The sequence below is a fragment of the Hyperolius riggenbachi genome, chromosome 4 (assembly GCF_040937935.1).
Source record: "Hyperolius riggenbachi isolate aHypRig1 chromosome 4, aHypRig1.pri, whole genome shotgun sequence".
Lineage (NCBI taxonomy): Eukaryota > Metazoa > Chordata > Amphibia > Anura > Hyperoliidae > Hyperolius > Hyperolius riggenbachi.
This window is the reverse complement of record NC_090649.1, coordinates 44,971,020-44,994,203: the sequence shown is the minus strand read 5'-3', so window position 1 is coordinate 44,994,203 and position 23,184 is coordinate 44,971,020. Positions and strand designations below refer to the sequence as shown.

The following is a 23,184-nucleotide window of genomic DNA, read 5'->3' as shown; positions in this document are numbered from 1 at the left end:
AGCATATCGAAAAGTTTTGGGGAGATATAAATATGCTGTAAATTAAGAATGCCCTCACAGATAAATAGTTAATTTTGCTATTGCTTAGTGATGCAAAGTGAATGAACAGAAGATAATCTAAATCAAATCAATATTTGGTGTGATGATCGCCTTTTGCCTTCAGTATGTTCCTCTAGGTACATTTGCATACAGTTTTTGTTAGAAACAGTTACTTTGTTCCAAACATCTTGGAGAACCATGCACAGATCTTCTTCTGTGAATGTTGGCACCCACATACCCTTCTGTCTCTTCATGTAATTCCAGACATACTCCCTGATGTTGAGATCCCATACCATCACTTCCAGGACTCCTTTTTCTTCATAATGCACAAGATAGTTAGCGACACCTGAACATTTGGGTGCCGCCATCGGCTGTAATGTGTATTACGGCTATAGCAGCACTCAGAAGGTAATTCCCCACAAAATGCAATTAGATTGGCAGCAGATTACCCACAAAATGCAATCAGATTGGCAGCAGATTGCCCACAAAATGCAATCAGATTGGCAGCAGATATCCCCACAAAATGCAATCAATTTGGCAGCAGATTCCTCACAAAATGCAATCAGATTGGCAGCAGATTCCCCACAAAATGCAATCAGATTGGCAGCAGATATCCCCACAAAATGCAATCAGTTTGGCAGCAGATTCCTCATAAAATGCAATCAGATTGGCAGCAGATTCCCCACAAAATGCAATCAGATTGGCAGCAGATTGCCCAAAAAGAGAGGGCCTAGTGGGCAGGTCTATAGGTGTTCCCAGTTTAGGTAGTCAGGTCTATAAGTGTCCCCAGTATAGGTAGCCAGGTCTATAGATGTCCCCAGTTTAGGTAGGCAGGTATATAGGTGTCCCCAGTTTAGGTAGGCAGGTCTATAAGTGCCCACAGCCTCCAGCCTGGAAGGGGGGCAGTGGGCACAGAGCGGTGGGGAGGGAGGGAAGCCTCCCCCCCTCACCTAGGGCCCCTCTTCCATGCTCCCCGCCTCCAAAATTTGCTGCCAGTGCGGCAGCAAGCAGGAATCACTTACTTACCGAGAGTCAGAGAGCTCTGTGTGCCGCTGCTGGTCTGGTCTTCTGCACTGCACTGTCCAATCACGCTCTCACAGGAAGTACAGTGAGAGTGTGATTGGACAGTGTCAGTGCAGAAGACCAGACCAGTGGCACGCAGAGCTATCGCTCTTGGTAAGCCATTCCCCGCTGCTGCCGCTGGCTGCAATTCTGGAGGGGGGGCGCAGGTGAAGGAGGGGGAGGGTGTTTTAAGGTTAGGCATTGGCAGGGGGTGGTAAGATTAGGCATTTTCAGGGGCATCTTAATTTTAGACAGGCTCTACACTGCACCAAGAACACCTACTTTGTGCCCAGGAGGCCTCTAGACTATCCAGATGATTCCCACTACTGAAAAAGTTATCTAGCTTATAAAATGTTTCTCATCACAGGATTGACCTTAAAGGAATACTATCGATTGAAACGACTCTATATTAGTGTACACATTACCACTAGTGCTAGGGGCACTTTATTTATTCACCCAGGTCTCTCTCACTATCCCTGCTTAAAAATTCATTTCTCACACAGCTCATAGTAGTTTGGGTCACCCTGAGCTGCTTGGTTACTCTGTCACACAGCTCACAAATATATTTTACTGTGTCACTCACAGCATGCAGCAGACATGAGGAGAAATAGGCTGATCTGAGGTGGGAACAGGTAACTAAATGAGCTGTAATATTGCTGGAATATAACTAGCTATACCACGAGTCTGTGTTTACACTCAGACTGGCTGCCTGCTTGAGGTAATTCACTCCAGGCTGCATCCACTTTACAAGCTGCTGAGAGGGGCAGACGGATGTCTACAATTAGCATTATTAGTATCTTTATCAGTCAAGAGAAGCAAAGATAATAAACACACATTGCTAGAATCTTTAACCCCTTACCACCATATCAACAAGATTCTTTCAGCAAGGTGATAATTAAACTATAAACTGAGGAGTTGATAGCAACTCCCCTGTGCAGAGATATGGTCTAGCCCTCTGGGAGCTCAGTATTAGATACATTTTGTTTCCAACACTGACGCCAAAACTGATGGAGGATTTTACAGCTGAGAGGAACAGCTGTGTGAGGAATCAAATTGCTCCTAGTACTTGCCCTAATGTGTGCTACAACATACAGCATTTAAAAATAAATGCATACATCGATAGTATTCCTTTAAGTTTATGTTTAGGATTGACCTAGGTGCCTGATGCAAAATGTATTCAACAAAAAGGATCAATGTTTTCATTTCAGGAAAACCATTTGACAACACCAAGATCATGAACGCCGCTGTGGCTAACATCATTGTGTCCATCATACTTGGTCAACGATTTGATCTCCAGGATCCAAAGTTTTTGAGGCTGATGAGTTTGTTCAATGAAAACATAAGGCTTTTGGGAAGCCCAATGATTACGGTAAAGTATTTTCACTGTTTAATGATTCAAAGGGACCCTGTGCAGTGCATAGAAATTAAAATCTGCACTTACCTGGGGCTTCCTCCAACCCCCATGGCCAGCGAGGTCCCTTGGCGTCCTCTGGGTTCCCTCCGTGGTCCTGCTGGTGGCTCTATTAAGCTGGTGACTTCTGCTGAAGTCATGAGATAATGTGCCTGACTGTCGGCATAAGCCTCCTGTGCATGCGTGTATCTCAAAAGACTGAACCACATATGTGCTGGAAGCTTACAGCGATGGGTGCTTGATAGGTGCAGTAGCTCACAACATCAGCCAAAGTCACCGGCTTAACGGAGCAGCCAGCGGGGCAACGGAAGGGACCCAGAGTTCGCTGAGGCACTTTGTGGGCTACAGGGGGCAAGAGGAAGAACCGGGTAAGTGCAGATATTCATTTATATGCACTGCTCAGGGTCCCCTTAAAGTGACTTGCAAGGTAATTGTCTTCCATTTACTGTATGAGAAAATAAATGTGTAGTCATAGCATAGATACACTGCACTAGCTGAGATAGCATTTATAATGCATTACCGATTATTATAACCTTCGGAGGAGAACTGGCTGGATTCGTTGCTGGAGGTGCTGTCACTGAATTTTGGTTACCAGGTTCTAATTTGTAGGTGGAAGAACAGAGGTAGAGGAGGGGTCACACCAAAACATGTGACGTTAGAGCATAAATATACTGGTAAAGTATTGTGATGTTTTCATTAGCAGTTTCAGAATTTCTCCCTCTATCATCCCTGACCCCTTAAAGTTGATTTGTAAAGAAAAAAAGTGCCCCTATAGGGGCAAGGTGGGGTAAGGGGAGGCCTCAGAATCCGAAGGAGGCTTTCCCTGTCATTTTAACTCTTGGGGATCTAGCGTTATTTCCCCCGAATATCCCCTGCCAAGCGCCGACAAGCTGTGTGCAGGCGCAGTAGCATGAAGCAATGTTTACAATCTGCACTCGTGCAGTATCAGCTTTCCGATCAGCTCAGGCGAAAATAGCCAAGCACAATTGGGTCCACTTTACTATGCAAGCACAGTAGAGCGGACCCGAACACACGCATTGAATCGGCACCAAAAAAAAAAATCTAAATATTCCACCATTGTCCAATCAAGTATGTTTTTTTTTTATTTTTGTGGACCAAAAGTACAGTAATCATTTTTGATCAACCAAACACTTTGTGCAAGAACTGATTTCTGTGCAGTTTGATTAATAAATCGCTGAAGATGATCAACCTGGCATTAAAATCGAATCATAGATGACCATCTTAGATTGGGATAATACTCAGCAGTATATATTTGCTTTAAAACATTAAACACACTGTAAATAATGAATATAATAAGACTGGTCTGATGTCAGTTGAATGCACATTTGCACCTCACAGACACTGGCTAATATCATTGCAGGCTGCTGTATACATTTTCAGTTAAACCACTAATTAAGTGATTAGTAAGCAAACAAAGAAGAGAAAGTTATCTTCTTCCATAAATAGAGCAGATATGTATCTACCAATGCAAACACAATGCAAACACAATGTCATAATGCTGGCCAGCAACTGTAAGCTTATGAATTAGAAGCTAAAAGAAGTGAAAAGTGTGAGTTTTAACCCTTTCAGTACCTCTGAAACCACTCAAATGGTTCTAGCTGTTGGAGGGAACCCAAACTGTGAGGGATATGGATGTTTCCTTTTAAACTATACCAGTTGCCTGGCAGTTCCGTTAATCTCTTTGGCTGCAGTAGAGTCTGAATCACAGACCTGAAACATGCATGCAGCTAATCCAGTCTGACTTCAGTCAGAGCACCTGATCTGCATGGTTGTTCAGGGGCTGTGACTGAAAGTATTAGAGACACAGCATCAGCAGGACAGCCAGGCAACTGGGAATATTTAAGAGGAAAAATCCATATACTTCTCAGTTTAGGTTCCCTTTAAGTTCATGCTGTGTTTAATGCTTTAAGGTGCGTATAACACGCACTACTGTAATGAACGACGGGTGCGTCAGACCCTCCCGCTGAGCGTGCATTCTGCTGACAGTAGAGCATGTGTACAGTCTGTCGGCAGACTGATAAGGCTGTTTCTGAAAGATCCGCCCAGCGGGAGGGTCTGACGTAGTGTTGATCGAACAGTGTTCGACACTGTTCGTTATTCCCCGAATAATGCGGTGTTTGGGTTCGGCTCAAACCCATCCGAGCACCTCATGGTGCTCGGCCGCACTGTTCGGGGCCCCTAGCTGGAGAGGTAGTGGGCAGGAAGAGGGTATTGGGCCTAGCGGCGGTGAGGGAAGACGGACCCTCCCCTCCCTCACCTGGGTCCCCCGACCTCTGCTCCCCTCCAGCTTTAAAAAGTTAAGTAGCATCCGCTACTATTAAGAGGTAACAGGCGGGGATCACTCACCTCTTCCACTTCCAGCGTGCGTTCCACTGACATCACTTCCCGCAACACCGCCCACTGTATTGTAAGTGGACAGCGTTGCAGGAAGTGATGTCAGTGGAGCACACACTGGAACGCGGAAGAGGTAAGTAATCCCCGCCCGTTACCCCTTAATAGTAGCGGATGCTACTTAACTTTTTAAAGCTGGAGTGGAGCGGAGGTCGGGGGACCCAGGTGAGGGAGGGGAGGGTCCGTCTCCCCTCCCTGCCGCTAGGCCCAATACCCCCTTCCTGCCCGCTATCCCTCCAGCTCTGCGGCCCCTCACGGCTCGGGTCCCCATAGACTTCCGTAGGGTTTGGTGTTTGGCCGAATATACCGAACATCTGGACAATGTTCGGCCGAGCCGACCCGAACCCGAACATCTGGGTGTTCGATCAACACTAGTCTGACGGACCCATCGTTCATTACAGTAATGCGTGTGTACGCACCTTTAGACCACAGATAAAATTTGAGTGTAATCTCACTTTAAATCTAAATTTCCTCCACTAATTAAATTGTTTTTTTTTTTCCCTCTTCAAGCTCTACAACACCTACCCACAAGTACTGAGATGGGTTCCTGGGCCTCATAAAATCATTGTCAAAAATTTTGATGAACTTAAGTCATTCTTAATAAACACCTTCAAAAACCGTGTAGACCAGCTGGAGAGGAATGACCAGAGGAGTCTAATGGATGCATACCTGATCCGACAGAAAGAGGTACTGTGATGTTTTAACTGATGCCAAACCTGTGTCTTGGTAGAGGTATTACATTTCTATATTTCGAGATCTAATTCTGTAGAAAAACAATAACTATTCAATGTATTTATTATGTATTTTGAAAAAAAATGTTAATTTCCTGATTTGAGAAAATTATGGAGAATTATTGTTTTTTTTTCTGTTATGTAGTGGTATATGGCTTGTTTACCTCCTTTTTGCTTGGTATTTTATTAAGTCTTTTGTCTGGTGACTTTTGGTTTCGCTGCTGGTTAGGTCCAGCCGGGTCACCGGCACCAGGATTCGATACCTTGGGCATCAGTTTGGGGCCCGATGCTGTCCTCAAACGCATTAGCAATCTCAGATTCAGCACGATGGTTTTTTTTTTAGGAGACACCAGGAAGCCACTGTACATGCACTAGATCCACGCTACATTGTTGGCCGAGGTGGTCTTTACCGGCTGCCTTATCAAAAAAAGTTTTACTCACAGGAGATGTTTTCTCATCTTGTGACTGATTCCATTGCAAATGGAGAAAAGACGCAAGTGATAACTATTCAGTTGTTACCAGTTCTCATTCCACTAACCTTCCAGTTCTCAGCCATCCTCAACTCCCTAAATATTTTCTCCCTGTGTCTGCGTGTGACAAATTCGTTCTGCACAGGCACAGGGCCTTGGGCAGGAATGCACACGGGGTGCCAGGTGTGTATGTGGCCTGGAGCGGGCAGGTGTCCCACCGGCTGCCCTTAGCCTGGAGCGGGGTGGTGGGTGGGTGTGTGGCCAGGCACACCCATAGCCAGGCGAGCAGGTGCACGGGTAATGCAACTTAGCGCCCATTATTAAATTGGTCTGAGGACTAGTTTAATATAAAATATAACAATGGGCATGGGGAATTGGAATTAACTGGCTGTCACCAACATTTACTAGACTAGATGCATATGCAGATGTGTATGCAATAATCTATTCATCATTATACTGGTTCATTTTGAACGCTGATGCTTATGTTATTACATAGTCAGGGCCGGATTTAGGCCAAGGCCAACTAGGCCATGGCTTAGGGCACCACAGGAGCAAGGACACCAAAGCAGCAGTCTAAACTGGTGCAGCATTTGCAAGTTTGCAAATGCTGCAATGCAGGGAGATTAGGTGGAGTGCCTGACCACGGCACTCTGCTGCTAGCCGCCTGTGCAGCAGCCACCTTGCTCTCTGTGCACGTTTGCATTGTCGCCATCAGCTATGGACTTGGGCAGTATTGGAGACGGAAAGGAAGAGGAAGCTTCTGCACTGGAGACGAGTGGAGAAATGATTGACACTGATGGCTGCTGCGGTGTGAAGGCGAGCTCGCTACCTATACTGAAGGGGGGTGGGAAAAGGAGGGATTAAGGGAGTCATCTGACTACCTATACTGGAGGGAAGTGGGGGGGGGGAGGTCATCTGGGTACCTATAGTGGAGGGAAGGTGGTAGGAGTCATCTGGCTACCTATACTGGAGGGAAGGGGGAGGGGGTTATCTCGCTACCTATACTGAAAGGGAACAGGTGGTGACAGTGACCTTGGACGGTAAAGAGTACACATCCGGCCCTGTATATAGTTACATAGTTAGTTTCCATCCATCAAGTTCAACCAGAAAGAAAAAAAAACATCTTCCTGAACCTGCACATATCTCAGCTGATCCAAGGGAAGGCGAAAAGCCTTACAAGGACTGGGCCAATTAGCCTTAAAAGGGAAAAATTCCTTCCCGATTCCAGCTGGCAGATAAATCTCTGGATCAACTTATAGGGGCCTGATTCACAAAGCGGTGCTAACAGTTAGCACCCTGGTGAAAAGCCCTTTATCACGCCTAAACTCTGTTTAGGCATGATAAGTTTAGGTGTGATAAGTTTAAGTGTGATAAGTTTAGGCATGATAAGTTTAGGTGTGATAAGTTTTTAGGCGTGATAAGTTTAAGCACCAATTGGGTTAGCACCGCAGTGCACAGCTGATCAAAAGTTTTGCGCTAGCAAAGTCTGGTGCACTTTGCATAGAGTTTAATGGCGCTGCTTTGCGTGCGGGACTTTGCGCGCGTAATAAACTTATCTAAACTTAGCATGCCTAAACTTATCACACCTAAACTTATCATGCCTAAACTTAGCATGCCTAAATTTATCATGCCTAAACTGAGTTTAGGCATGATAAAAATGGTTATCACGCCTAAAGTCTCTAACTGGGTTAGCACCGCTTTGTGAATCGAGCCCATAGCCATAATTATAGCCGTGGATGCCCTTTAACGCAAGGAAAGCGTCCAAACCCACTTTAAATGCAGATACAGAGTTTGCCATAACTACTCCGAGGTAACATATTCCAGATTTTAACCACTCTCACTGTGAAGGACCGCTTTCTAAATAGATGGCAAAAACTTGTTTCCTCCAAATGCAGATCATGTCCTCTTGTTCGTCGTACAACCCTAGGAACAGCAAGCTCATCTGCCAAGCTTTTGTATTGTCCTCTGATGTATTTATATATGTTAATCAGGTCACCTTTCAGTCACCCTTTTTCCAAGATAAATAATTGAGATGTTATCGAGTTGTTGAATGTTATTTCTTCTGCATATTCCAGGAGAAGACCATTCCTACATACTTCCATGATGAGAACTTAACTGTACTTTTAAGCAACTTGTTCAGTGCTGGGACAGAGACAACGTCCACCACTCTGCGATGGGGACTTCTGCTAATGATGAAATACCCAGATATTCAGAGTAAGAGCTCACTGTCAACTTAAATCTTGTTTTACTGAATGCATATAAAGTACAGTTGTCACCATTCATTGCTGCCAAAATTGGCTAAGGCTAGGTTCACAGTGGAGCTGCATTGCTTTTCCTGTAAAAACAGGTATAAACTTGAACCCTTGCTTGAAAAGAAGAGTTTTAAGGCTGTGATTCAATGTATTAAGAGTTGGAGAGTGGCACATTTGTTGTAGGAGTGAGTTCCAGAGGAAAGAAGAGGCCCATGGAAAGTCCTGTATATGTAAATGTGAGGATGTGCTTCTAGTGAAGAATAGCAGAGGCTGGTTTGCAGACCATACGTTACAACTGGGGCCATATTTTGGAAATTAGCGAAAAAGATGTGTGGAGGAGAGAAGTTGAGAACAACTTGTAGGTAAGATAAGATTCCACAGGGCAATGGGGCAAGTGGAGAGCTTGTCAGGGGGAGTAGTACTTGAAGAGTAAAATGAGACATTAAAGAGAAACCGTGACCAAAAATTGAACTTTATCCCAATCAGTAGCTGATACCCCCTTTCCCGTGAGAAATCTTTTCCTTTTCTCAAACGGATCATTAGGGGGGGGGTCTGTATGGCTGATATTAAACCCCTCTCACCGTGTAATTTCAGGACCATGGTCCTGACAGTTTCCTGTCTGCGAACCTCATTGCATTGTGGGAAATAGATGTGCACAGCCAGGGCCGGCCTTTGACCTGAGCGACCTGAGTGATTGCTCAGGGCGCCGGCTTCTAGGGGGGCGCTCCTGCCGCCTGTCTCGCTGCTGCCCAGCTGGGTCCGTCGCGCTCCGCCCCCTGGTGCCGCTGCTGAGGGAGATGGGGGCGAACAGGTCCATGCGGCTTCCGTGATGGAGAGGGAGCTGCGGGGAGGGCGGCCCGACCTCTCCCTCCCTTCCTCTCCTGGGCCGTCCTCCGTGCGCCCCCTCCGATGCACAGTGCAGAGTGCAGCAGGAAGCATTAAGTAGAGCGACTCACCTCCCTGGATCCGAGCGCCGTTCTCTTGCTGCTGGTCTCCTCCTCTACATAGCCGCTGATACACACTAAACTTCCTGTAAACAGGAAGTTTACTGTGTATCAGCAGCTATGTACAGGGGGAGACCAGCGGCAAGAGAACGGCGCTTGGATCCAGGAGTTAGATCCTATCTAACCCAAACTGGGGGTACCTACCTATCTAGCCTATACTGGGGGTACCTACCTATCTAGCCTATACTGGGGGTACCTACCTATCTAACCTATACTGGGGCAGCTACCTATCTAGCCTATACTGGCGGTACCTACCTATCTAACCTATACTGGGGGTACCTACCTATCTAACCTATATTGGGGGCAGCTACCTATCTAGCCTATACTGGGGGTACCTACCTATCTAGCCTATACTGGGGGTACCTACCTATCTAGCCTATACGGGGGGTACCTACCTATCTAGCCTATACTGGCGGTACCTACCTATCTAATCTATACTGGGGGCAGCTACCTATCTAACCTATACTGGGGGCAGCTACCTATCTAACCTATACTGGGTCAGTTACCTATCTAACCTATATTGCAGGTACCTACCTATCTAACCTATATTGCAGGTACCTACCTATCTAACCTATATTGCAGGTACCTACCTATCTAACCTATACACTGGGGGCAGCTACCTATCTAACCTGTACTGGGGGCACCTACCTATCTAACCTATATCTGGTACACATGCCTATCTAACCTATACTGGGGCAACTGCACTGGCTACCTATACTGGGGCACCTACTTGGCTAACCTATACTGGGGGGATCAATAGCTGGCTACCTTTACTGGGTCACCTATGCCTGGCTACCTATACTGGGGGGACTTATAGCTATATGTCAGGAATCAGGATGGACGGAGGCGCAGCCCCACGCTGCTGCAGAGAAGCGCGCAGCACGAGTGCCACCAGCCCTGTGACAATGTCCTGAGTGACGAGACCTTCTCCTCTCCTGCTCCCAGAATCCTGGCACCTACACTGGCACTAAGTCTGCAGACTGCTCTGCAGACAGTAAGGGCCCTTTCACACCAGAGGGCTTTTTCGGCGTTTTAACGCCACGGCCGAAGTTGGCGTTTTCCTAGGTAAAAGAAAGTCCATAGACTTTCATTTTACCATTCACACTAAACGCTGCGTTTTGGAGCGTTGCGTTTCAACACTCCCAGGCGCTTTTTCTGGGCCTACCGCGGCGTTTCTCATTACAATTGATTGTAATGTATAGGCGTTAAAACGCCTTCAAAACGCCTTGAAAACGCCTGCAGCCAAAACGCAGCGTTTTAGCCTTTCACCGCTGCATGTAGTGTGAAAGAGCCCTAAGAAGAGAAGACTGACCAGCAAAAAGTGAGGCTCCCCATCCCCAACCTCCCTACGCTAAAGGGGGAATATGCTTATGCTGCTAGATATACTAATGGGGGGGCACCAAAATCTGGTTACGCTCAGGGCGCTGTGAAACCTAAGGCCGGCCCTGTGCACAGCTGTTTCCAACTGTCAAAACAGCAGACAGCATCTCCTTCCACTGACATCACCTGTCAGAATGTAAATCACAGAGAGGAAAGATTTACAATGGGAAAACACTGACCAAATAATTTATACATAATTATTGTAAAAATGAAGCACTTTTTTATTACATTATTTTCACTGGAGCTCCTCTTTAAAGTACTCCCTGAGCCTCAGTCCAACATAAGTACCCTCTGAGCAAACATTACTTGGAGCCTAGGAAGTAAATTATATTCTGAATTTAGCAAGTTGATTACCTGGAGTGTCTACGTATCATCTTTTATCATTAGAATTGAGGCAGTTTCTTAGTGTCTCCTAGACCATAAAAAGATGCACAGCTCAACCTACATAACTTTTTCTTAGGTAATGAAAAATCAGATGTGTATGGGGCTAGAAACAAATCATATTATCTTAAAGGATCACTATTACAAAAAAAGTGTAAAAAAAATTAAATACATGTAAACATATATAAATAAGAAGTATGTTTTTTCCAGAGTAAAATGAGCCAAAATTTACCTTTCTCCCATGTTGCTGTCACTTACAGTAGATAGTAGAAATCTAACAGAACCGACAGGTTTTGGACCAGCTCATCTTCTCATGGATGATTCTCAGCATGGCCTTTATTCTTTATAAAGACACTCCTTGAAAAGGATGTATTCAGATATGCTGGCCAGCCTCCCTGCTCACACATTTTGGCAGTTGGATGGAGCAACTGCCATTCACTGAGAGCTTTTGAAAGAAAAAAAAAATGAAAACACCCCCCCCCCCCCCCCCAAGAGGAGATGAGCTGGTCCAAAACCTGTCGGTTCTGTCAGATTTCTGCTACCTATTGTAAGTGACAACAACATGGGAGAAAAGTAATGTATAGCACATTTTACTCTAGGAGTAATGTACTTCTTGCTTGTATATGCTTACATGTACTTTCAATTTTAGGATTTTCGCGACAGTGGTCCTTTGACCACTCTGCAATGGTGCGACCACCTAACGCAGGATGGCGGCCACAGAGTGGCTTCCCCGTTCTTCGATCACGCCAGGCTTGCTGCCTTGAAACATGGCAGGCAAACAAGGACAGGTCTGAATGAAGTTCTCCTGTGTGTCTATAACAGAGGGAGTCCAGACAGAAATTGATAAGATGATTGGATCTTCAAAGCCACAGACCTTCCATAGGAAAGAAATGCCTTATACAGATGCCGTCATTCATGAGATCCAAAGGTTTGCCAACATCATACCAAACAACCTGCCCCACGAGACGACAGAAGATGTCGAGATGAGGGGATACGTTATACCAAAAGTGAGTATGAATGACGCAGGTAAAAAAAATGGTGCTGCTACCAGTTCTGTATTCTTTGATTTATGTTAAAGCGGACATGAACTTAGAACAACAGCATAATAGCCTTTAAAAAAAAAAACAGCGGATACAAATCCTGCAATAAATATTCAGTGTGTCTACTTCCTGCTTTCATGGAAGGAGACATAGGGTTAACATCCTGTGTTTACAAATTAGCTACTCTGCCGAGGCTGCCAAGATTTCTGAGCTGGCACCGTTGATAGATCAATTTACACTTGTGATCAGTCACAGATTTAGACAAGCTAAACTCTCTAAATACATACAGGGTGCATTTCTCTGTGTTTTCCTTCTGTCCTGTGCAAGAGTTCAGGTCCAGTTTAACTTTAAAGTTGATTCTTTAATTCACAGGTGCAATGGTCTATTCTGGCAGTTCTTGTATTGTTTAAAGGAGAACTGTAGTGAAAGGGATATGGAGACTGCCATATTGATTTCCTTTTAAACAATACCAGTTACCTGGCAGCCCTGCTGAGCTATCTGCCTGCAGAATCACACCAGAAACAAGCATGCAGCTGATCTTGTCAGATCTGACAAAAATTACACCTGATCTGCTGCATGCTTGTTCAGGGTCTAGGGCAAAAAGTATTGAAGACATACAGCCTGATTCACAAAGCGGTGATAACTCAGTTATCACGCCTAAAAGACTTTAGGCATGATAACCTTTGCACCGCTGAGTTAGCACCGCTTTGTGCTGATTATCGCGCGCAAAGTCCCATAGGGCTTAATGGGCACTGCGCGTGAAGTGCGGTGCGGAAAATTCGCGCGAGTTTCTAGCGACGGCCGTTTCGCGTCCTCCTGGACGCTTGGTCACGCTGCGCTCCACTGTAGGCCCATCTCACTCCCACACTCCCACCTCCATTACTGACGGACTACATACGGGAATACAGATAAGTCTGCCAATTATGAATAAGGCACAAAACATGTAACACAGATGAATTATGTTATGCACCGTACTGTACCTGCACTGGTTTTTGCTCATACGCAATAAATGTACAAGTCTGGATGGATGATGCACGCTCTCTGCTCTTCATTTTATATATGCTGTGCAAAGCATGATGGGATTTCTGATGTTGTTGTTCTCGTTCTGCTGTTTTGGTGCACATTTTTATTTATTTTTTGACATTTTGAATTTGAGATTTGAAGCCTAGTGTGTGCAGCTGGGAGCGGTAATCAGGACACAGGATGGTTGGAACTGTCTCATGCTCCCTGTCACCTCCTTTCAACCAAAAAGATGGCTGCCCCATGACAAAGATGGCTGCCCCCATGAATCACAAACATTTGCCTGTTCTTTTAAAACAGGGTGGGTAAAAGATTATATTACCTATCTATTCTAATTAACATAACTAATGTAACTTAATAACAATATGCTTGTTTAGGCTAAAGTTCCCCTTTAAGGCAGAGGTGCCCACACTTTTTCGGCTTGTGAGCTACTTTAAAAAATTAGCAAGTCAATACGATCTGTACAATATGTACAATTTCAGGAGCACACTTGTATTTACAGAATGGAAAATGTAGTGAGGTCAGGATCTACCCTGAAGTCCTTTGCGATCTACCGGTAGATCGCGATCTACCTAATGGGCACCCCTGGTTTAACCCTCTGGGGGATAATCCCGAGCTGAGCTCGGGGTAAGCCGCCACAGAGGATTTTTCAGGCCCTGGTGGGCCGATTTGCATAATTTTTTTTTTGTTGCACGCAGCTAGCACTTTGCTAGCTGCGTGTATATAGCGATCGCCGCCGCTCCGCGCTGATTCGCCGCTACCCGGCGTGCCGTGCCGCTCCCCCCCCCCAAGACCCCGTGCGCAGCCTTGCCAATCAGTGCCAGGCAGCGCTGAGGGGTGGATCGAGACTCCCTCTGACGTCACGACGTCGTTGACATCGATAACGTCATCCCGATCGTCGCCATGGCGACGGGGGAAGCCAAACAGGAAATCCCGTTCTGAACGGGATTTCCTGTTTGCTTTGTATGCCGGAGGCGATCGGAGGGGGTGGGGGGATGCCGCTGCACAGCGGCTATCATGTAGCGAGCCCTGGGCTCGCTACATGATTTAAAAAATAAAAAAATTTAAAAAATAGTGCTGCGCCACCTCCTGGGCGATATAATTGTATCCCCCAGGAGGTTAAGGGCTGCTCCAGTACAAAAAGTTTTGATGTAACATGTTTAATCGCTACACGAGACATTTTGTAATGAAATGCCGTTAAATATTACCATTTCAGTCTCTAGGTGCTATAAAATGTTTTGCTATACTTGCTAGAAACACTCCAACATACTACTTAAAAGACACAAAACTCTATGATCTCTATTTGTGTTGCCTTCTTAAAACAGAAGATATTTGTGATTATTCAGGTTGGAGTGAGCATATGAGGTGTCTCCCACAATGCATCACTGCTGAATATGCAAATCATCTCTTTGTTGTCCCCGATATCTAAACACACCTCCTGAACCGCTGAAATGCAAAGATGCGTCAGCTTGCTAATACTGACTGGCTTTTTGGTCCTTTGTAGCCCCTTACACACTCCTGGGAGTTAGGCTAGTTACACACCAGGACATTGCGTTTAGGGGACGTTATAGGGTACATAATGTGCCCCTAACGCAAGCCTGGTGCTCTCTGGTGTGGACGTCGGAGTGAGCCGCGTTGTGCAGCTCACTCTGGCGTCTGTGATGCCGTGATGCATACTCTTGGACGCATGCGGCATCACATGGTCCCGCCCGGCCAATCGCCGCACAGAGCGGCCGCTCCAGGAAGTAAACACTACACGTCACTGAGTGCAGTAAATATTAATTAGCCATGTGCCCAGCCGCTCTCCCCTCCTCCCCAACATGACTGAGCATGTGCAAACAACCTAATGCGGCTTAGCCGCGTAGAACGCACAACATGCAGCACTTTGCTGCGTTACAATGTAATGCAACGTGGGCAGTGTGAACAGCCCACTTGTGTTACATTGCTGTGCGTTGGGGGAGCGTTACAGGCTGCACTAACGTGCGCCTGTAACGCCCCTGTGTGCAAGAAGCCTTATGGTTCACCATGAGCTTGCTGGGCAATCTGTTACTCTTTTTGTGTTATTAAAGAGACACTGAAGCAAAATATATATATATATATATATATATATATATATATATATATATATATATATATATATATATGATATAATGATTTGTATGTGTAGTATAGCTAAGAAATAAAACATTAGGAGCAGAGACATAAATCTAATATTGTTTCCAGTACAGGAAGAGTTAAGAAACTCCAGTTGTTATGTATGCAAAAAAAGCATTGAGCTCCACCACTTTAGAGACCTCTTGTTATCTCAATTGTCAGTCACTGCATTGTTTTTTTTTTGTTTTTTGTTTTTCTTGCAGAGGACAGTTCAAAAGTTCACTGGCCTGCTCTGTAAAATAATTTAGAATGCTCAGTAGTCAGTAGAGTGTAAACTGCAAATATTAGAGAATGATGCAATGTTATATAAAAAAAAACTATATAACTGAAAGTAAAAATATGAGAATATTTTCTTTGCTACTAATGTTCTAGTAACTATGCGTACTATGCAACCAATTCATTATATCATAATTTTTTTTCGCTTCAGTGTCTCTTTAAATCCTAATACCTGGTACTTACTTTATGGGCAGATTTTAACTTCTGATCCAACCAAATAATCGGAATGTCTAAAGGTGGGCAGGTGGCCCATAACGATCCAATTTGTAGCGAAAAATCGTTTGAGTGATCAGATAATTCTGATCGGAAGTGAAATCGTTCACTACACCCTCAACAAACCAATATTTGCTTCATATCTATCCCAACAAACAAGAAAATCCGAATTTCGGTTTGACGAAAATCCAATTGGAAGACTATTTTTATAATCATTCGTAATTGATTGTGCCCATCAATGGAGATCATTTACAACCAATCCAATCAGAATTTCTGATTGCTCGAACGATTTTTCACTAGAAATTGGACCTTTAGTGGCCACCTTGAGAACTGGAAGTGTATTTTGCAGCAGACTTTGGAAGTATTTGTGTCCCCCGAGAACTTCTAATGATGAGAGTATCCATGCTTGCCACACACGACTCTGGGCTCACGCATGTACAGATGTCATGTGCCCGTCTTCTGAAGCACTGGACGACTCGAATACTTCCAAAAACTGCAAAAGAGTAGCTTACTGTAGGACTAAGGACAACTCTGGAACGATTTGTGGCATAGAGAGGACTGGGAAGGTTCTATGTGATCCAAAGTCCTCTCTCTCCATTGGTGAGTTACTCATTTTTATTTTATCTTATTTTATTTTTTTGTGCAGCTTCAGTTTTGCTTAAAGGACCTCTATTGCGAAAATCCTAAAATGTTAAATATCTGTAAACGCATTCTCAATGGAGGTTGCTGTCGCTAGTCCGCGTACTCATGCGGACTAGTGACAGTTGCGGCGGAGGTGCGGCGGCGACTGTCGCCAGGCGATTGAAAGTTTCAATCGCCTGGCGACATCAGCGACGGGCGACAGTTCGGGGTGCGCGCCCGCACGACGGCCCATACTCACGGGCGACCTGTCGCCGCAACACGCGCGCGCCGCGTGTTGCGGCGACAATTGTAGCCCGTGAGTATGGGCCATAAGTAGTAGAAATCTGACAGAAGTGACAGGTTTTAGGCTAGTCTCTCCATATGGGATTCTCAGCATGGCCTTTATTCTTTATAAATTGAATGAATGATTTATATAAGGATGCTGGCCAGTCTCCCAGCTCGCTCACTTTACACATTTTTTGGCAGTTGGATGAAGCAACTGCCATTCACTAAGTGCTTTTGAAAATAAAGAAAACCCTGAGAACTCCCCTTGAGGAAATGGGCTAGTCCAAAACCTGTCGGCTCTGTCAGATTTCTATTACCTACTATAAGTGACAGCAACATAGGAGAAAAGTCATTTATGGCTCATTTTACTCTGGAAGAAACATACTTCTTATCTGTATGTGTTTACATATATTTTACATTTTAAGATTTTCGCGATAGTGGTCCTTTAAGGCTGCTTTTACACCCGGCCGTATCTTTGCAGTGTGAGGCTCCACCTTCATCGCATCGCACCACAACGCAAAAAAACTACATTCATACGACCCTTCTGCAGAGTGCGCCGATAGGGTCCTATGCATAGTGCCCCCCCCCTGCACACACCCCTTTCCACTGATCGCTGCCCCTCGCCCAGTGACATACTCACTGCTGGACAGGAAGTACATCACTGGGATTCTCGGGTTACCCCATCGTAATCGTGTTGTTCCGAGCATGAAATGCTAAAGTGCGCGGCCACGCACGGGTAGGTCGAGGATCTGGTGACTGCTGGAACCCAAATGACTTCTCCCTATGAGTTATGAATCAGAGGGGGGATAGCAATTAATGCCGCCCTCAAATATAAGCATTGATGCAAGTCTACAGTATTAATTCATATTGCCAAACCACCCCGCACCCATGGTGATGCCATTTCACATACTCGACATGCAACACTCACTATGAAGAGTGTGAATGGCCCGTAAATCTTAAAGTGAACCAGAGATGAAGCACCCTCATGTATTTTACCATATATATCAGTGGGAACATTAGAGAAAACACCTACCTTGCTTTCTGTTTCATTCTTCACTGTTTAGCTTGCTTCTAAACAGCCCTGATAAAATCCCTGACTGTGCATTCAGTCTGGCTTTGCTCAGGAATATTTATAGCTCAGTCTGTGTTCTCTGGTGTCTTTTCAAGTCCAAGCCTGCCCCCTGTTGGCTCTGCTCAGGAATCATTATAGCTGAGTCATTATAGCAAAGCCAGACTGAATGCTCAGTCGGGGATTTTATCAGGTCTGGTAAGAAACAAGCTGTGCAGTGCAGAATGAAACAGACAGCATGGTAGGTGTTTTCTCTAATGTTCCCACTGACCTATATGGTAAAATACATGAGGGTGCTTTGTCTCTGGTTCACTTTAAACACGCTCTTTCTATGTTATGTTGTTGTACAGAGGGAGATATATAAAGGTAATTAAGATGGTAAAAGAAAACCCTTTCATATACTGTAATAATAACTGGTATCTATTTCAGGGCACTCATATCATACCGTTATTGGCGTCAGTTCTGCGGGATGAGGCCCACTTTGAGAAGCCAGAAGAGTTCTACCCTCAGCATTTTCTAGATTCCAATGGACAGTTCATGAGAAAAGAGGCCTTCCTGCCTTTCTCAGCAGGTATTACACCTTCTCAGCTATAATCGAAACCTATTTATGCTAAAGAACATTTTTTAAAGAGGAACTCTACTCTTTCATTTTTGCATATAAATGTCTTTACAGAACACTATCAATAACCAAGTGTTTTAAAATGATGATGTACAAATAATGTCTAAGTAGCTGTGTAAGCATTCCCCACTTTTCATGTTAAGTATCAGAAACAAAAGCTGTAATTTGTTGTGTGGAGGCTTTAGCTGCATTGGAACCACTCATCAGCAAAGGGGAGTCTGTGCTTCATGAGAAATTTGAAACATTCAGTGCTGGTTTCTGCAGAAGACTGCAGAAGTTATCTCAGAAGACTACATATTATTTTACAAAAATAAACCTTTAGTATGAAAATGCTACCTTGGTATCAGGTTTTGCATTCAATAACAAATGTTTATGTTATGCTGAACATAACAAGATACATTTCCTCTTCTCTCAGTGCATTATTCTCCTCAGACATACACAAGCAGCTGCAGTGCAGTAAGCTAGTGAGACCTGTCATTTGCTAAAGATATAAAATACACACTGGGTTAACAGATGTAGGGAGAGGGAGTCCCCCCTCTCCTCATGATTCACCGGTTCCCCACTCTCCATCTGTGAATTGTGAAAGGCATTTGATAGCATTAAAGGAATAGATAAGCAGGTAAAGATATACAGCAATACTTAGACACACTTTTCCCATCTCAGTTTCAAAAACTTGTTAATCAATAGTGTTCCTTTAAAAATGAGATTCATTTTTCAATCAACAGCTAACCATGTATTTCCAGAAGTGACAGTAAGCACTAACTGCACCTTTTTTTATTTATTTTTTAATTTTGAATCTGTTTTCTACAGACAGCCTAAATAATTCCCTTTTCATGCATGAGTAATCACTTGCACAAAGCAGGGAATCTTGTTAGTAGTTTTCCTCATCTGTACTATTTAATCACAGGCAGCAGCATGAATACCCTGTGCCAGGATCATGGTGTAGGGCCTAGGTGTTATAGTAATTATAGCCATGGATGGCTCTCAATGTGAAGAAAGCTTATATGCCCCCCTCAAGCAAAGATATAACATTTGCCATAACTACTTCCTGTGGTAACAAATCCCACATTTATATCACTCTTACTGCAAAAAAACCTTTCCTAGTAATGGTAAATGGCAAAAGTAAAAGTAAATGGCAAAAACTTGTTTTCCCTCCATGTGTAGACCATGTCCCCTAGTTCTTTGCAAAAGGTACCACAAACATCTCATTTACCAAGCTTTTATTTTGTTCTCTAACAAGCTTCTATATTGTTCTCTGATGATGATGATGATTCATGTTAATTAGTGAAACTGGCCATTTTAAAGTGCAACCAATAAACAATAGCACCATGTTCATGTTGGAAGTGCAGCTGCTAGGCCTTGTTCACATCTAAAATTGAAATCGCAAATGCAAGCGATTTTGTGCAGTTTTTTTCTTTTCATTTCTTTTTTAGCGCCACCCGGCACTTGCCAACTAGTGTTGGGCGAACAGTGTTCACCACTGTTCGGGTTCTGCAGAACATCACCCTGTTCGGGTGATGTTCGAGTTCGGCCGAACACCTGATGGTGTTCGGCCTTTTAGTTCGGGTTCGCCCGAACTACTCAATGCCCGGCCGAACAGGGCCCCTGTTCGGCCGAACAGGGCCCTGTTCGCCCAAATACGGCCCCCCTATGGGGTCGCAGGCATAAGGGGGGAGCATGCCCCGATCACGGGGGGGGGGTCGGAAATTCCCCCCACCCCCTCCGCTAGCGCTCCCCCCTCTGCCCGCTTCCCCATAAAAAAAGTTTGCGGAAAGTTACCTACTAGTGGTGGGCTGGCTGGCTGGCTGTGGTGAGATGGATCATGAGTGGAGGAGTCCGACTAGTCTAGGAGCCGCGTTGAGGCCGGGCAGCGGGCGGTTCAGCGGTAGTACCCTTGTGGTACTTCTGCCCTTTCTCTGACCTCACGTCCTGTACGTGATGACGCATACGAGGGTACGCGTGACGATCCTAGACTCGTCGGACTCCTCCACTCATGATCCATCTCACCACAGCCAGCCAGCCAGCCAGCCCAGCACTAGTAGGTAACTTTCCGCAAACTTTTTTTATGGGGAAGCGGGCAGAGGGGGGAGCGCTAGCGGAGGGGGTGGGGGGAATTTCCGACCCCCCCCCCCCCGCGATCGGGGCATGCTCCCCCCTTATGCCTGCGACCCCATAGGGCCCCCAAAACCGACATGTTTGGGGGTCCCATTGACTTGCATTGAGTTCGGGGTTCGGGCCGAACATGCCGAACATCTGGCCCATGTTCGGCCGAACGGACCCGAACCCGAACATCCAGGTGTTCGCCCAACACTATTGCCAACGCACTGCGTGCTTTTTTGTTTTTTTTGGAGAGCGATTTTTTAATTCACTCCCTGATGCGAGTCAGGAAGTAAACTCTTTGACCCGGAAAATAATAAATACAATGTATTTATTCTTAAAATTGTGAACGCAATCGCCACACAAATCGATTTTGTGAGCGTTTAGCGCTCTTCCTATACCTTCCAGAGCAGAATCGCCCCAAAAATGGTACAGGCATATATACCTTCTCCAGGGCTCGGCCGAGGCAGAGGCGAGAGAGGCTCCAGCCTCAGGGCGCAGTGTAGGAGGGGCGCACAACTCACTCAGCTATCATTCTCCTATTGTATTTGAAGCAGAGAGAAATAAGGAAAGGGGGGATACATGGCAGCGACTGCAAGCCAGATAACTAGAGATTAAGGTGTTCGGGGGTTGGAGGGAGGGGCCCTGGGGGGGCCTCTTAGTCTAATATCAATCAGTATGTGACAGCTGGGGTGGGAGGGATGGGGGGAGCGCAGTTTGGTGTCTCAGCCTTGCCTTGGGTGCTGGAGGACCTTATCCCGGCTCTGACCTTCTGATAGAGATTCATTGCACAAGCGTTTTGTGGGCGATTTTAAAAAAAAATTGCCTGCGCTTGAAAAAAAGGCTGAAAACACCCTAGATGCGAACGAGCTCTAACAGCACATGATGGGCTTGATTCACTAAACTGTGATAACTCATATCATGGCCGTGCTATCGTTTTTGTGCGCAATCGTGAATTTAACACGCGCATAAAGTTATGAGTTATCACGGTTTAGTGAATCAAGCCCGATGGGTGGTTATTACTTGTATAATGAGTTTTCTTTTTCTTTCATTTTTTTCAGGCAAGAGAAGTTGCGCTGGTGAGAACTTGGCTAAAATCGAGTTGTTTCTCTTCTTTACATCACTGCTGCAAAACTTCACCTTCCAGGCCCCTCCCGGGGCTGATCTAGATCTCACCCCTGCAGTGGGATTGTCCACACCTCCTCAGAGTCACATGATTTGTGCTCTACCTCGGAACTAGAAAACAGAACATTTGAAGATTTACTAGTAACAGCTATGACCAAGTTTTTTTTTTTTTTTTTAAATGTCATCATGAGCTGTACCGGAATATCGTTTGGCACTTCAACTTTACTTCAACTGTAAACATCTCAAGCAAATGAAACCTGTCGGAAATTATCTATCTAACCATCGAATCAGCTCAGAATCGAGCCATGTATTCCCAGCGGTAAAGAGGAGCTTTGACCCAGGATGATCTCAGGGTGAACAGATCTAGGCTTTCATGAGATCCTTTACATTTCAAAATGAGGAAGATTGTAACATGGCGTTAGATTGCTGTATACCCTAGAAAAATAATATACAGTATAAGCTTCTGTATGTAACACTACTTTGTATAGTTCTGATCCAGTTCTGAAATATGCCTGAAGAAGAAACGTGAAGCTTCAAAAGCTTGCAAAGAAATCTTGTACAGTCAGTCATTAAATGTATCACCTAAACAACTTCGGATGTTATGACTTTGGATAACCCAGAATAGAACTTCATTTTTCACTTCTTTACATGTTCTAGAACTGACCATCAGAGGGGTCTGAATAGCTGATATAGTGGTGAAACCCCTCCCACAGTGTGATGTCATGACCATGGTCATGACAGTTTCCTTTCTGTGAACCTTGTTGCAGTGTGGGAAAAAAGTCTGCTTCCAAATGCCAAGCAAGCAGCATCTACCTCTGTGTACATTGCTAGTGGCTGTGTTTATAGATAATGTGTATATATATATATATATATATATTATATATATATTATATATAATGTTTTTGTCACTATCTACGTACCTTTTTTAAATTTTTCATATTTCAAAAGCATCATTATTACAGAGGATAAATACTAATATATTGCATGTTCAAGCAACAAAAGGAGTATGCCATATTTGAGACATAAAGATTCCCAGAGTGTAAACTTGACAAAATAGGCAGTAGAAACTAAATAGTAAGACCTTACTAATATACTTTTTTTTACTTCCACAACCAGTAAAACCGTCGATCCTGGTCCTCCACTTAGTAATTGTGGGAGCTGTTTTAAATTTCCTTAAAGAATACCTTAGTCCTGACTCCTGAACCAAATCGGAAATTGATGCCCTGTGTGTGTGTGTGTGGGGGGGGGGGTGCATAGGCTTACCACACCTTCCGTGACCCGGCGACCATCTCCATTCAGCTGTAACTGGCCCCGTTAACAGGCCCTTGTTGGCGGGGTTGGCACAGGTGCAGTAAGTCCGTGGGGGTACGCACGCACTCCCGCGGGAAGATGTAGCCAACGCGTGTGGTCACCTGAACCGGACATACTGCGTGCATGCGCAGTATGTTTACTTGTGTACCTGGTGGCAGAGCGCACCGGTATGTCTTCCCTCGGGAGTGTGGGTGTACCCCGTGGACTTACTG

General features: G+C 44.9%; 1 protein-coding gene across 1 annotated transcript in view; it reads left to right on the top strand.

Moving 5' to 3' along the window:
- The window catches only part of LOC137570336 (cytochrome P450 2K1-like), a 48,151-nt gene extending 25,898 nt beyond the window's left edge, over positions 1-22,253 (top strand). Inside the window, exons 5-10 of the mRNA XM_068278982.1 lie at positions 2,310-2,470; positions 5,435-5,611; positions 8,201-8,339; positions 11,965-12,149; positions 18,250-18,391; positions 21,598-22,253. Coding sequence (XP_068135083.1) covers positions 2,310-2,470; positions 5,435-5,611; positions 8,201-8,339; positions 11,965-12,149; positions 18,250-18,391; positions 21,598-21,776 — 983 coding nt within the window. The 3' untranslated portion in view covers positions 21,777-22,253. The remainder of the gene's footprint in view (positions 1-2,309; positions 2,471-5,434; positions 5,612-8,200; positions 8,340-11,964; positions 12,150-18,249; positions 18,392-21,597) is intronic.
- Positions 22,254-23,184: the final 931 nt, after the last annotated feature.